General features: G+C 38.6%; 1 protein-coding gene across 6 annotated transcripts in view; it reads right to left on the bottom strand.

Annotated features, from left to right (window-relative positions):
• PDS5B (PDS5 cohesin associated factor B) overlaps nucleotides 1-16,109 on the bottom strand; it is a 183,126-nt gene that overhangs the window by 61,397 nt on the left and 105,620 nt on the right. For all 6 annotated transcript variants that reach the window (XM_080659888.1, XM_080659889.1, XM_080659892.1 and 3 more), the window contains exons 19-22: nucleotides 14,599-14,722; nucleotides 11,627-11,785; nucleotides 2,624-2,692; nucleotides 854-990 (exon numbers count right to left, since the gene is read on the bottom strand). In XM_080659888.1, the coding sequence (XP_080516014.1) occupies nucleotides 854-990; nucleotides 2,624-2,692; nucleotides 11,627-11,785; nucleotides 14,599-14,722 (489 nt within the window). The remainder of the gene's footprint in view (nucleotides 1-853; nucleotides 991-2,623; nucleotides 2,693-11,626; nucleotides 11,786-14,598; nucleotides 14,723-16,109) is intronic.

Genomic DNA, 16,109 nt, shown 5'->3' with positions numbered 1-16,109 from the left:
TACAGTATGAGCAAAAATACAAGAAATGAAGAAAGGGAGAAAGCAGCTGACAGTCATCTTTATATACTTTGCCATTAAAGTCTTTACACTAGATATATTAAGATGAGAAAAGTTATTCTCTTATGTTTATTACCCAAAAAAAGCCAATAAATAACACAGAAGACAAATTTCTAAATTTTAGCTAACCTTGTCATAATAACCACTGCCATCACCAGTACTTCTAAATACTTACTATGTGCTGGGCAGTGTTTTAAACACCTTAAATATACTAACTTATTTAATCATCATAATAGCTAGGTGAGACAGGGTATATCTAGTCATTCTCTATGAGGAAAATGAGGTACAGAGAGGTTAAAGTAACTTGGTAAGGGTCCTTTTGCTAGTAAGTGATGGTGCCAGAATTTGAATCTAGGACCAAGAGTCTGTTACCAATCACTATTCTATATCTTTTAAGCAAAACAAAACAAAAAAGTATGTATTTTAAATAATTTACATCAAGTATTTTTTTTTAATTTGTACATATTTATACTTCTGGAATCGATTCAATAAGCTGTCTTCTACCCAGTCTGCTTTTTTCCCTTTAGACATTAATTAACGAGAACATAAAATATCGGTACTTATTGGTACACTAACATCTTCACATTAGCTTTTCAAAACTTTGAAAAGCTAATGTGAAGATGTTTTGTTCAAAATAATTAGTGTATATAGTAGTACCTTGCACAAATAACCACCGTACAAAAGCATATTACAATAAAAATATAGTTTCTTTTTTTAAAAGAAACTGAACTAAGCAATGATTACAGCAGATTTGAAATACTATGCAATCCAAGTAACTTAAAACAGTAATTTATACCTAATTTTCCCCTGTTCTGTCAAGTCTCCATCACTATGCAATATTGTTGTTAGCAATCTTAAAGTAGAAGTTCCTGATTTACTGTGATTATTCTTCATTCCAAGTAGCCATCGAACCATCATTTTAATCGCCTGTATCTATTTAAAAGACAAATTGACAAGTAAAACATTGCTACATTTTAAAGAAATTCTGTATCAAGCTTAATTTAAAAAAATATGCTTTTCATCGATGCCTTTTTGGAGGAAAAAAAGGAAAAGAAAAAGGAATTATTCTTTTCTATATCTATGAAGATAACTTTGAATGTTTAATATTAAACATCCCTCACCTTCTAGGTAATTGACAAATGAATGGTTTAACAAAAGACTTTGTGTGTGTGTGTGTGTTTTTCATTTTCCCCAACATACACTCTACACTTTATAACCCTCAGTAAAATCATACTAACTATGCTAGGCAAAAAAGTTAAGCTCCAAACTACAAATTATATTCAATCTGTGGTGTCTAATAGATGATACCACCTTACATTTGTACTGTTTTTATAATTATGAAGTACCTAAGTTATTTGCCTTTTTGAAGGGATGCATATTACTTCTTTTCTTCACATATTATCTTAGCTTTTTACAGCTCTAAGACACAGGGACTGAGTGGGTCTTGTCTTCTGCAGTGGCATGGTCCAGACACCCTTAAAATGCCTTTCCTGTTTCATTTGGTAATTATGAACTTAAGTGCAGGTGGCCCGCCTTCCAGTCCAGTGCTGCTCAACCATACAAAACTGCTGCTTGAGACCAATGCTAAGAAAACAGATTTATACTGGAACTTGAACGAATCAAGCATCATCTACACTAATAAAAGAGAAACATGCAAATGGACCATCCCTCCGCTACGCCCACCAGCCAATCAGGAGCAAGTTTGCAAATTAACCCAACAAATATGGCAGTTAATTTGCATACACAGGCTCGGAGTGAAGACAGAAGACAGCGTAGAAGGAAGCCAAGCACTGCAGAAGGGAGCGAAGCAGCGGAGACGGGTGGGAGCAAGGCAGCGGAGCGGACAAAGTTACAAAGACGGGCTTTGCTCCCTTCTCTGCTTTGCTCAGGCCGCAGTAAGCCCTCTTCGTGCAGGAACAGCCCCGAGGAAGCCCTATTCTTGCAGGAATCTTCCTGCAACGGGCCTCTAGTTCAATGATAAAGGAAGGGATGCTCTAAAGGTCTATCAGAATCTAAGCTGGAATAATGTGATAAAGTAGTTAATAATATGGAACATAAACACCGCTTCTGAAAATATTTATAAGAAATTACAACTAGAAAAACAACAATATTTATTGTATTTGCTCATGGCCTTCACATCTTGGGCGGTGTATTGAGGTGAAGTCTACAAAAAAAATCAAAATAAAAAGTTTTATCAAATCCTTTGGGAAAGATAAACAGTCTTCAAATCCGAATAACCATTTTTACTGACCAGCAGAAAGTACATAAGAAAACCAGCATTGTCTTTTGCCATTTGATGGTTGATATCTAAGAAGCAGCAACATGGAGGTAGTTTACAAACTCTTTTTCTTCCCCTCTCAAATTAGATTACATGCAGCTGCCCTCAAGGCCTTGGGTTTCTCATCATTGCCTTATACTCTCACAGTACATGAGTTAATGTCATACTATAAATATAAAAACTCAAATGGTTTAATAGCCAACTTGGTAACAGGAATAGAAATTTTAACACCTATATTAAAAATATATTAAATGTACTTAAATAAAGAAATCTATATACATTACTCACTTTGACCATTGTCTCAGGAGAAACTTCTTCATCTGGAACCCAAAGCTTAGTTGTCTTTTTTCCTGGAAGCTAAACAAAAATTAAGGACTTTACAATGTGAACATGAATTCTCATGTTCAATTAATATATAGTGAATGAATGAAATCTGTATCTTCTGGAGTGACAGTTATTATATGTAGGGGGGAAAAACACTCCTTTCTAACCCTATTACTCAAAAAGGCTGAAAGGCATAATTCACTAGCACCCACATTCAGCAATTATACATCCTCATCAGTTGGGTCTCTCTGGGTGGAGGTGGATTGACTTTAACATCCTACATACACTCCCATAAAAACCCGTTTTGAGACTGATTCAATTATTTAAGGCAACTTGACAAGGTCTAGGATAAAATCAACGAAACCATAAAGTGTAGTTCTTAAATAAGGAGAAAGATATACACAAAGAACCTTGAGCAGGGGAAAAATTGAAAAGGTTTACAGTTCAAGATAACAGAAAAAAAGCATTAATATTTTCAAAGCTAAGTCCCAACAAAATGGCCACACACACACACACAAACACACACACACACACACACACACACACACACACACACACACAGCTAAAAAACATGAGGCCCCAAAGGAGACCAAATTATAGAAAATTTTTGAAAAACACAAAATATACAGTAAAAAAAATTAACAGAGCTAGAAGGTTTGTCTCCCTACAAGCACAGAAAAGAAACACCCCCCTCACCCACGCCCCCAACAGCACAATCACAGAATAATCTTGAAATGATAAACTGCAGCTAATGAAAGATGTGAATTTACAGTGGCAGCCAGGAAATCAAGTTAAGGTGACAGAAACACTGAACCCAACGTTGGAAGCCTGCAGATCCCATTTTTACTCCCAGCTCGTGTGTTATTTCCAGAGGCAGCCTAGGAAACAGAAATCAAACCCTCTGACAACAGGATCCAGGAGGCAAACTCTGCAAACATCATCCACTTTAAAGTTTAGGGTGTTTAACAAGGGCTCTACTCTTTATTGGGCTCATAGTTGTAATTTTTTTTTTCCTTTCAGCTTGTTAACAGTGATTAAAGTATTTATCCACCTCTCAGCCTTTCATCTTCAGTCAGCTATCATGTGTATAAGCTATCACATGTGTAAGCAAAACCATCAGAGCACCAACTTCAAATCTCTTTAGAAACTTTGCCCTGCCAAATCTCATTGCTTTGGTGTATTGGTGTATCTCTGTTGCCTTCAAACTGATATTTAAAATTAGTTTGTCCATTCTTTTTATTTGTTCCAGTGGGAATATAGGTTCAAGACAACCTAGTCAGTTCTTGTCAGAAACAGAACTTTCACCTTTTTAAATGCATTTATTTGTTTTATTTTATGTTATATTTGTACAAAGGAATATACAAGGTTGGGCAAAAGTAGGTTTACAGTTGTAATACAAATAATACAATCCTATCTAATAAAAGAGTAATATGCAAATTGACCGTACCTCTGCCGCGCCCACAAGCCACACCCACCAGCCAATCAGGAGTGAATATGCAAAAAAACCCAACCAAGATGGCTGCGGCCACGGAGAGAGCAGAAGGGAGGCTTGGGTTTCCCCAGCGATGAAGGAAGCCAAGCTTTCCGCCTGCTCTTGCTGGCCCAGGCCTCCACTCCAGGCTACAAAGTTTCAATTATAGAAGATAAATAAATCCCAACAGAAATGGCGGCAGAAACAGAGCTGGAGAGAGCAGGAGGCTAGGGTTGCCCCCGGCAATGGAGGAAGCCAAGCTTCTGCAGCCCTGTCCTGCTTTGGCCTCCGCTTAAGGCTACAAAGTTTCAATTATACAAGATAAATAAATCCCAACAGAAATGGCTGCCGCCACGGAGCGAGCAGAAGGCTTGGCTCCGCTCCAGGCTACAAAGTTTCAATTGTAAAAGATAAATCAATCCCAGATACCAGGGCCTTCGCTTAGGTCACCGGGGGGCGTGGCCGGCCTGCAAAGCACCACAGGCCCCTTGCCCAGGCCGCCCATGCCCCAAGGAAACCCCCACCCTGATCCGGGACACCCTTCAGGGCAAACCAGCTGGCCCCAACCCATGCAGCAGACCTCTATCCTATCTAATAAAAGAGTAATATGCAGATTGACCATCACTCCAACACACAAGATGGCTGCCCCCATGTGGTCAAAGATCCTGCCCCCATGTGGACACAAGATGGCCACCACAAGATGGCCAGCAGGGGAGGGCAGTTGGGAGGGACCAGGACTGCAAGGGAGGGCAGTTGGGGGCAATCAAGCCTGCAGGGGAGGACAGTTAGGGGTAACCAGGCCAGCAGAGGAGGGAAGTTGGGGATGACTGGGCCTGCAGGGAAGGGCAGTTGGGAGGGACCCAGGCCTGCAGGGGAGAGCAGTTGGGGGGTACCAGGCCTGCAGGGGAGGGCAGTTAGGGGTGACCAGGCCTGCAGGGGAGGGCAGTTAGGGGTGATCAGGCCTGCAGGGAAGGGCAGATAGGGGCAAACAGGCTGGCAGGGGAGCAATTAGGCATCAATCAGGCTGGCAGGGGAGTTGTTAGGGGATGATCAGGCTGGCAGGCAGAAGCAGTTAGGGGCAATCAGGAAGGCAGGCAGGCAAGCAGTTGGGAGCCAGCAGTCCTGGATTGTGAGAGGGATGTCCCACTGCCCGTTTAGGTCCGATCCTAACAGGATCGGACCTAAACGGGCAGTGGGACATCCCTGGAGGGGTCCCAGATTGGAGAGGGTGCAGACTGGGCTGAGGGACACCCCCCTCCATGCACCAATTTCGTGCACTGGGTCTCTAGTAATAAATAATAACACAAGAATAAATTGTGTTTCACATACAACCATAATCCTACTTTTGCCCACCCCTGTATGTATATAACATTTGTATCACTTGTTTTATAATACGACAATGAACACCCATGAACTCTTAATACATGGCTTTATTACTCGCTAAACCTCCCTGTATTTTTTCTGCCTTAGGTAAGCACTGTGTTGAATTTTGGGTTTATTAATTCCCAACTAAAACAAAACACGACTTTACCAAATATATCTCTCTAAACAGCATACTTGTTTAGTTTTGCTAGTTCTTGAGGCTCATAAGCTACGTTATACTGTATATATTCTAGGTCAGTGGTCAGCAAACTGTGGCTTGTGAGCCACATGCGGCTCTTTGGCCCCTTTAGTGTGGCTCTTCCACAAAATACCATGGCCTGGCCAAGTCTATTTTGAAGAAGTGGTGTTAGAAGAAGTTTAAGTTTAAAAAATTTGGCTCTCAAAAGAAATTTCAATCGCTGTACTGTTGATATTTGGCTCTGTTGACTAATGAGTTTGCTGACCACTGTTCTAGGTGACTTGCTTATATTACACATTTGTTTCTTAGAATAGTCCTTGTTATTAAATCTAACTGTAGTTCATTCATTTGTTATTCTGTGTTATATCATGCAAAATAACTCAATTTATTTATTCTCTTAGTGGACATTTGGAATATTTCCATTTCTTTCCTATAAATATTCTTATAGAGGCATCCTGATACTATTAGCAAGAATTTCTCTAGGTTATAGTCATACGAGTAAAACTGATGAAATAGCAGTGTGTACATGCATTTAATTTTATTGTCAAAATATTTTTCAAAATGGTCGTTAAAACTTATTTTCCTCCTATCAGCAGTATATAACACCAATTCTTGTCATATTTCTTAATTTCTCCTATCTGATTGATGTAGTGTCTTATTATAGTTTTAATTTGCATTTCCCTGGTTATTATTCCTATATAATAAAAGGCTAATATGCAAATGGTCCCCTCAGGAGTTTGACCAGGAGTTCACTCGCTCGCTATGACATGCACTGACCACCAGAGGGCGGCATGGAACATGGTGGGCAACCAGCGGTGGCAGCAGGATGCTGAGGGAGCAATGGAAGGAGGAGGCGGGGAGGCCAGGAACCGCATGGTGGTGGTGGCAGCGTATGGGCGGTGAGGGAAGGGGAAAGTGGGGAGGTAGGGAACCTGATAGGCCCTGATCGCTGGCCAGGCCTAGGGACCTTACCTGTGCATGAATTTCGTGCACTAGGCCTCTAGTTAAGTTTATATGTCTAGTCACCAATTTCATGTTGCCTCCTTTCCAAAATCCTTTTGATGTCTTTTTTTTCTGGATTGCCTTTTTTCCAGAGGTAATCTTTACATATATTAATACTTTTTTTCAGGTACATGTTGCAATACCTTCATAAAATGCATAAAATCTCATTTATGGTGTGTCTTTTACTCCCTTTATGGTGTCATTTGAACAAACGTTATCAATTATAATGTAGCTAAATTGGCCATTCTTTTTGTAGTTAATATTTTTTACATCTTATTTAAAAAATCCTTTCCTATTTCAATGTCATAAAAAGTCTCCTGTATGTTGTTTTAAAACTTTTAAGGTTTTTAACATGCCCTAAAAATTTAATCCATCTGGAATTGATTGGTTTCTCTGTATGCTGTGATTTAAGGGTTCCATTTCTTTTTACTTCCCATAGGATAACACAATTTATTGAAAAATCTCCCCTTTCAGTCATCTGCAATGCTACTACTCATATCAGATATTGCTTCTTTGGGGTCTTTTTGACATCCTTAGTTCAGAAATTTTAGCATAATATGTTTACTGTGATTCATTTTTCCACTTTATACTTTGAAGGTACTTCTCAACCAAAGAACTGCTTTTTAAGCTTTATATAAATTTTCTGCTGGATTTTAGAGATACCTGTCCTGTTGCCAGAGGGTTATCTGAGCTGGTATTTGGTTTCTATTTCATAGGCTGCCTCTAGAAACTACACATTATCAGCTGTGGGTAAAATGGGATCTCAATGCTTCCAAGATTGGATCAGCATTTTTGTCATCTTTTTTGTGTTTTTTTTTAAAATATATTTTATTGATATTTTACAGAGAGGAAGGGAGAGGGATAGAAAGTCAGAAACATCGATGAGAGAGAAACATCGATCAGCTGCCTCCTACACACCCCCCACTGGGGATGTGCCCGCAACCAAGGTACATGCCCTTGACCGGAATCGAACCCGGGACCCTTGAGTCCGCAGGCCGACGCTCTACCCACTGAGCCAAACCGGTTTCGGCTATTTTTGTCATCTTAATTTAATTTCCTGGCTGCCACTGTAAATTCAATTCTCAGCTATAGTTTATCATTTGTCCTGAAAACAACAATAAAACAACTCCTGCGGGTGTTTCCTTTCTGTGTGTACTAGAGGCCCAGTGCACAAAATTCCCTCAACCCAGCCTGCACCCTCTCCAATATGGGACCCCTCGGGGGATGTTCGACTGCCCAATTAGGGGCATTAACTCCAGCCATTAGGAAAATCACACAGAATGTCCTTGACATACAAACAGTGTGGTTTTATGAGTTGTTTTAATAGTAATGGCCATTCCTTTAAATAATATCTACTTACATAAAATACAGCTGGTACTATGTGAATTAAGAATGTTAATATCACAATATTATAGAAGGTTGTACTGGAAATAACCTTGAATTGTCTAGTCCAAACTTTTATAAATATTGGAATTCCCTTTTCAAAGATTTTTGACTGCTTTCTGTCCTAAGAAGCTTAACCAACTTTTGAGGCAACCCATTTTCTGTGAAAGAACTGGGGGACTCCGTGTGCCTGCTGCAATCCCCCAGCAGCGCTGAAAGGACTGGGGGACTCTGGCAGCAGGCAAACAGTGAGGCTGCCGCCCCCCGGGATGAGGGGACTCCGGAGGGTCTGAGGGGACTGGGCGCCACCATCTTGTGTCTATGGGCGCCACCATCTTTGTGATGGTGTGATGGTCAATTTGCATATTCCCTCTTTATTAGATAGGATGTAAGCCATAGTCTACCTCTGTTAATTTTTAACATATGATATCTCTTACATGTGAAATCTAAAAACACAGAAATAGAACAAAACCCAAATAACAATAACAACAACAACAAAAACCCAACTTAGATACAGAGGACAGATTGGTAGTTGCAAGAGCAGGGGCTGAGGGATGGGTGAATCGGATCAAAAGGTACAATCTTCCAGTTATAATATAAATAAGTCTCTGAATATTATACGTTTTTAAATTTATATATTTTATATCTTTACCTATTTATTATATATATTTTATTATATATTTGAAAACTACTAACAGAATAGATATCATAAGTTCTCACCACAGAAAAATAATTATTGTGCTGATTGTTTCACAATACATACAATATTGAATCATTATGTTGTACATCTAAATGTAATATAATGATGTACATATATCAATTTTTAAAAATTAAAGAACAACTTGAATAAGTGAAATGACAATCTACAGAATGAGAGAAGATATTTGCAAATCATATATATTCCAGATATAAGTCTGATAAGAGACTTGTATCTAGAATATATAAAGACCTATTCCAACTCAACAAAAGGATAAACAAAGCAATAAAAGGTCAAAGGATTTGAATAGTCATTCTTCCAAAAAAGATATAGAAATAGCTACAAAGTACATTAGAAGCCAATTTCATTAGTCATTAGAAAATGCAAATCAAAACCACTTCATATTCAGCAGGACGGTTATAGTTATAATCAAATTAAAAGAAAATAACAAGTTGGTAAGGATGTTAAGAAATTAAAACTTTTGTACACTGCTGGTGGGAAGGTAAAATGGTGTAGCCATTGTGAAAACAGTTTGGCAGTTTCTCAAAACTTGAACATAAAATTACCATATTATCCAGCAAATTTACTTCTAGGTATGTACTCCAAAGAACTAAAATTGGATATGCAAACAAATACACAGACACAAAACTCATAGCAGCACTATTCACAATAGTGAATTGTAAATTCAAAAGGTGCAAACCATCCAAATGTCCAACAATGAAGGAATGCATAAACAAATTGTGGTAAACACATGCAAAAGAATATTATTCATCCATAAAATGAAATGAAGCACTGATACATGCTACAATGAAGATGAACCTCAAAAACATTAGAAATTAGACACAAGGTCACATATTGTATGATTTTCTTTATAGGAAATATTCAGAACAGGTAAATCCATTTGGACAAAAAGAAGATTGGTGGTTGCCAGAGGCAGGAGGAAATATTTAGGGAGTGACTACTTAATGAAAATGATCTGGAACTAGATAAACATGGTGATTGTACAACATAGTGAATGTACTAAATGCTACTTGAATTGTATACTTTAAAATAGCTAATTTATGTTATGTGAATTTCATGTCTTTTATAAAAAATGCAGCAGGGAAGGAAGTCTTCAATAAATGGTGCTGGGTCAGATGGAAATAAAAATGAATCTGGACATCTATCTCATACCATATACAAAAATTAATTCCAAATAAACTAGATTTAAATGTAAAAATTAAAACAATAAAGTTTCTAGAGCAACTGTCCAATAGAACTCTTTGAGATGGTGGAGATGTTCTGTGCTAATACTATTTGTATGTGGCTACTGAGCGCTTGAGATATGTGAATATATTTATAATTATACTTAGTTTATTTAAACAAAATTTAAATAGCTATATGTGACTAGTGGCTAGCATATACACTGGGGCAAAAGTAGGCCTACAGTTGTTTGCATGGAAAATTCTATCTAATAAAAAGGGAATAAGCTAATTGACCCTCACGCCATCACAAAGATGGAAGTGCCCACAGCCAATAAGGAGGGAATATGGTAATTGACTGCCCTGCCCTCAAAGATGGTGGCACCCACAGCCAATAAGGAGGGAATATGCTAATTGACTGCCACACCCCCAAAGATGGCGGCACCCACAGCAACAAGATGGTGGCGCCCAGTCCCCTCAGCCCTGCCAGGGTGGCAGGCGCCCAGCCACTCCGCGCGCTTGCCTCCGGAGTCCCCCAGCCTCCTCAGCCCCTCAGCCCCCCAGGGCCGGCCCAAGGCGCAGGTAACTAGGACCAGCCGAGGCTTGCGCTGCCAGCAGTGGCAGCAGCAGAGGTGTGATGGGGCATCGCCTTCCCCTGATTGCCGGGTTGCCTCCCGCCCCTGAGGGCTCCTGGACTGTGAGAAGGGGCAGGCTGGGCTGAGTGACCCGCCCCTCCAGTGCATGAATTTTCATGCACCGGGCCTCTAGTAATATAATAATTAATAAATAATATAAACTCTGTGTTTCACATACTCAAAACTGTAAACCTCCTTTGTCCCACCCTAAATTTCTGTTTTTTTTCCTAAACATAACACCCATGATAAAGTTTAATTTATATGTCAGGCACTGTAAGATATCAACAACTAATAAAAAACAATTGTAACAATATACTGTAACAGAAGTTATGTGAATGTGGTTACTTTCTCAATCTCCCAAAATATCTTATTGTTCTGTATGTACCACGTGGAGACGCTGGACAAAGGGATGATTCACATCCCAGGCAGGTCAGAGGACAGCAAGATATTTCATCAGGCTATTCAGAATGATGCAAGATTTAAAACTTATGAATTGTTTATTTCTGGAATTTTCCATTTAATATTTTTAGAATGCAACTGAGTGTGGGTAACTGAAATGGCAAAAAAAAAATGCAATTGCAGATGAGGGGGGACAACTGTACTCACAAACAGAAGAGAGAAAAAAATCATTTATTTCCTAATATTTCCTCTCAGAGCTCTCTTAATCAATTCACTATTGTATACAGGGAAAGGAATAACTACTGTCATGACAACCATACTGCGAACAAGCTTGTCAGTCTTCACATTTTAAAAAGAGATGTCATAAAAAATTAAATCCTTGTAAAGTTTAAAACAGACAGAATCAGGTAATATTTTGTATTTATCAAGTAATGTATTTCAGATTACATAACTTGGCTCAACTAAAGAGATGTTTCAATGTTGTTTTACTTATAATGGAGAGATAGCATAAGATAAGAAAACCTAAAATAAGGTAGCCAAATGGAAGTGTTATGTCATTTCACTTCTCTCTTTGCTATGTAAAATTTTAGAAGATAACATTATGAAGCACACAAGTCTAAAAGATATAAATAACTTACCCGATCATTCATGAGAAGATCTTTCACAATGAAAGTAGCTACCAAAGACTTCAAAGGAGCAGCAAATTGATCAGGTGCAAGAAGAGCAATGTGACCAATAGTAACCAATGGGGTTATAAGATGTTCCAGATTACTTGGATCTAGGCTCTTATGCAGAGGCTGAGAAAATGAGGAAAGGAAAATATATCCAACTCTGTAAGTCCTATATAATAAAAGCCTAATATGCTAAGTGTCAGCTCATCCGTTCAACCAATCAAAGCATAATATGTTAATGATATGCTAAGGCCGCTCAACCGCTCGCTATGATGTGCACTGACCACCAGGGGGCAGATGCTCCAACCATTAGGTTAGCTTGCTGCTGGGGTCTGGCCGATTGGGACTGAGACTGGCTGGACATGCCCTGGAGCCCTACCGCAGTCCCTCTCAGGCTGGCCAACCTCCCATGTCCCTCCCCAGCCCTGATAGTGCACCAGTGGAGTCCCTTGGCCTGGCCTGTGTCCTCTCGCAATCCGGGACCCCTCAGGGGATGTCAGTGAGCTGGTTTCGGCCTGATCCTGTAGGCAGGCCGAGGGACCCCACTGGTGCACAAATTCGTGCACCAGGCCTCTAGTATGCAAATAAACTGCTCACACATTTCATCTTCAAATTAAAAATATTACAAAATTTCAATGCATATACATGGTATAGGTAGTAGGCTGAGGCTTACATTTAAACTTCCACATGTTATTTATGTCTAGAAAGCATGTTTAAATATTTTTGGTTTTGCTCATGTCATATTTAGAGGTAGGTAAAGAAACATTTCAGCACAAAGAATCATATATTTTATGACCACATCTATGAATATGTTAGAGATAGCTGGGCTTACCAATATCCTCTTCTTTTCTACTTCCTGATTATAGGTGCAGCCTCCTTGGCAGTTAGATTAGGATATGTGAATAAGTCTGGTTAACAGAATGGGAGTAAAAGTGAGGTATGTCATGCCTACACTGAGGCAGGTATGATCAGTGTGTCTTCTCCACATTTTCCCTCCTTACTCACTGGCTGGCTGAATAGCAAGGATTCAGTGGGACTTAAAGGGAAGCCATTAATTAAAAAGAGTTAGTGTGCCTAAGCCACTGGTCAGAATACAATCCAAACATCCTACTGGTCTTTTTCAGGAGCAAGAAAAAGCTTTTATTATGTATAGTCACATGCAATTCTTGTGGATTTTCATAGCATTAAATATTGAATTTCATAACTAATAAAATTATTTTACTATTCTGACAGGAAACCCAACCAATAATATTCATTTTTCAGTGAAAAAGAATGAGGCTCCTCATATAAATATACAGAATGATATGTAAAGTGTATTGCTAAATTTTAAAAATCGAATATTCATAAGAGTGACTATAGTATGCCATCACTGGTATAAGAGTAGGAGAAAAAATGTGTATGTCTGTATTTATATTATTTGTATATGAATAAAACCTCTCCAAAAAAGTACATTAGAAACTGATAACATTGGTTGCCTCTGAGAAAGGGAACAAGGTGGCTGGGGATATAGGAGTGGGGTGCAGCACAAAACTTTTTGCTATTTGGATATTTGTTTTGTATCTTTTGAATGTGAAAAAAGTAAATATACTAGCGATTAGAAATTTTCATAACAGATTTTTGTTGGTGTTGTTAATCATAATCTGAGGATATTTTTTTCCATTGATTTTTGAGGCGAGTGAAAGAAAGAGAAAAAACAATGTGAGAGGAACACATTGGTTGCCTCCTGCAAACGCTTTTACCGGGGCCTGGGCGGGGGAGGAGACTACAACCAAGGTACATGCCCTTGACTGGAATCGAACCTGGGAACCTTTGGTCCTCAGGCCAACACTCTATCCACTGAGCCAAGCTGGCTATGGCCATAACAGATTTTAATGAAGAATTGATGCTCTATCCTCCCATACTGAAAACCAAGAAATCTAAGTTTGAAAAAACAATAGAACTGTTCTTTCCCAACATATGAGGGCAATATAAAGCTTCATTTAATCAAATGTACATTTAGCTCTGGCCCCCTTTGCTCAGTGTCGGCCCTGGGCCCAAAAGGTCACGAGTTCAATTTCCAGTCAAGGGCAAATACCTAAGTTGCAAGTTCCATCCCCAACCCAGTTGGGGTATGTGATGTTCATCTTGCTTTCCCCCTCCTCCCTCCTTTCCACTCTCTCTAAAAATCAATGGAAAAAATATCCTTGGGTGAGGATTTTTAAAAATAGTATATTTACATGAATGTACTTTTTGCTGTTCTTGATGACTTCCCTCAATACTTCCATTGCACATAGTTCCAGCATGCTGTTTATATTATAGACAAAAATCTGATAGTGTAAATTAGTTTCAATTAGTTTATTATAGTAGTGTGAAAATTTTCCACAATAAAATGGTAAAATCATTTCTGAAAAAGCAAAATTAATGGCCAGAGCCTAGATTAATAGTAACCTCATAAAGGTCACATATTTCTATGAAACCTTTTTTCAGAAAGCCAGCCAACCTTGTATGTGATAGGATTATATTATTAATAAAGGTTTCCTAATACTACATGTATTGGTATAAATACAATGTATAAGGTATAAATATAATATATAATGTATAAATATAAATGTCAAAAGTATTATACAATTGTTTGATATCTAAATTTTAGTTGGCACAAAGAATTCATTAATAGCAATTATAATGATGCAATTCTAAAAATACAGCAGGTCCTCAAATAATGTCATTTTCTTGAGATGCCACAGGAACTTCACTCTTGTTTATATCAATCAGCCAACAATAAAATTGTTTTTGTTATATACCATTTCACTTAGCTTAGCAGAACCTATCAATAAAGTTGAAGACTTAGTTTATACTATAAAATGATGTATCTCCAAATGCGAACATTCTGTATTCTGTAAAATCATTAGTATTTGTTTTTTAACTGTAACATATGCAACAAAAATTCTTTTCCTCTTTACCTCAAATATCTGTGCAAACTGGGTCTCTTTACTAGAAAATATTGCATGGATACAATGAATAGCATATTTGGCTTGACGGGGAGGTCCTTTTTTAGATTTGTGATGTAAAACAGGAAGCAAAGCTCTAAAAGAAAAAAAAGAAAGAAAAACAATACATCAGAAAAATCAGCATGACTTCCACTAGGCACTGTAATATTTATATTTTTAAAGTAACATTTTGTAAGGACAAAAAAGTCACAACATCTACTCAGACTCACTTTCAATCATCTATACCAGGGGTGGGCAAACTTTTTGACTCGAGGGCCACAATGGGTTCTTAAACTGGACCGGAGGGCCGGAACAAAAGCATGGATGGAGTGTTTGTGTGAACTAATATAAATTCAAAGTAAAGGAGCGGAGGGGAGAGCAAGAGAACCCTCCGCTCTTTCAGCTCCGCGGGCCGGATAGAACAGCCGAACGGGCCGGATCTGGCCCGCGGGCCGTAGTTTGCCCACGGCTGATCTATACTTTTGCTTTATTAATATCTATATTAAAAATATAACCCAAATACAAATATTTTCCTTTTTACTTAACAATTACAAATACAAATAAGAATGATGACTCATTTCTTCTGTTTAATGTGAGTCCCAATATTCTTTTCTCTTTTACCCTCACTGCTATCACTCCAGCTAACCTGCCACCTTACATATAAGACCACTGTAAAGGGACCTAATTGTTGGACTTAATTGTTCCTTCTTTCTGAAGTTTCCCTTTCTCTCCAGTTCATCTTTCAATTGGTCCCAGAACAATCTATGTAAAGAGAAATTTGATTATTTAACCAATACAAACTGAGTGCTTACTATGTGCCAACCAGTATTAAAAGTCCAAAATCCTTGCCTTCATGGTACCAGCATATTGGGGACAACACAAATGATAATACATAAATTAGCAATATATGTGTCATGTCAAATTGTGATAACTGCTGTAGAGGAAAATAAAGAAAAAGAAGATAGACATATGTAAGAGTGTTAACATTTCAAATAGGGTGATTACAGAAGACCTTTCTGATAAAGTTAATTGAGCAGAGTTCTGAGGGAGTTAGGGAGTGAGTCATGTAGCTACCTGGAAAAACATTCATATATCATATCATTATACTACACAAAAACTTAATATAGATACTGAATAAATCAGAACTTCTTAGCTCAGCCGTGGGCAAACTACGGCCCGCGGGCCAGATCCGGCCCGTTCGCCTGTTCTATCCGGCCCGCGGAGCCGAAAGAGCGGAGGGTTCTCTTGCTCTCCCCTCCGCTCCTTTACTTTGAATTTATATTAGTTCACACAAACACTCCATCCATGCTTTTGTTCCGGCCCTCCGGTCCAGTTTAAGAACCCATTGTGGCCCTCGAGTCAAAAAGTTTGCCCACCCCTGTCTTAGCTCAACCATTTTTTCAAATAATCACAGTGAGATAAACTTCTGAATCCTCCTCCTTGCCTAATACCAACCCAATTCTCCAGTACTAAGAAATCAGAGA

The sequence above is a fragment of the Plecotus auritus genome, assembly GCF_963455305.1.
Source record: "Plecotus auritus genome assembly, chromosome: 3".
Classification (NCBI taxonomy): Eukaryota; Metazoa; Chordata; class Mammalia; order Chiroptera; family Vespertilionidae; genus Plecotus; species Plecotus auritus.
This window is presented reverse-complemented; position numbering and strand designations above follow the sequence as displayed.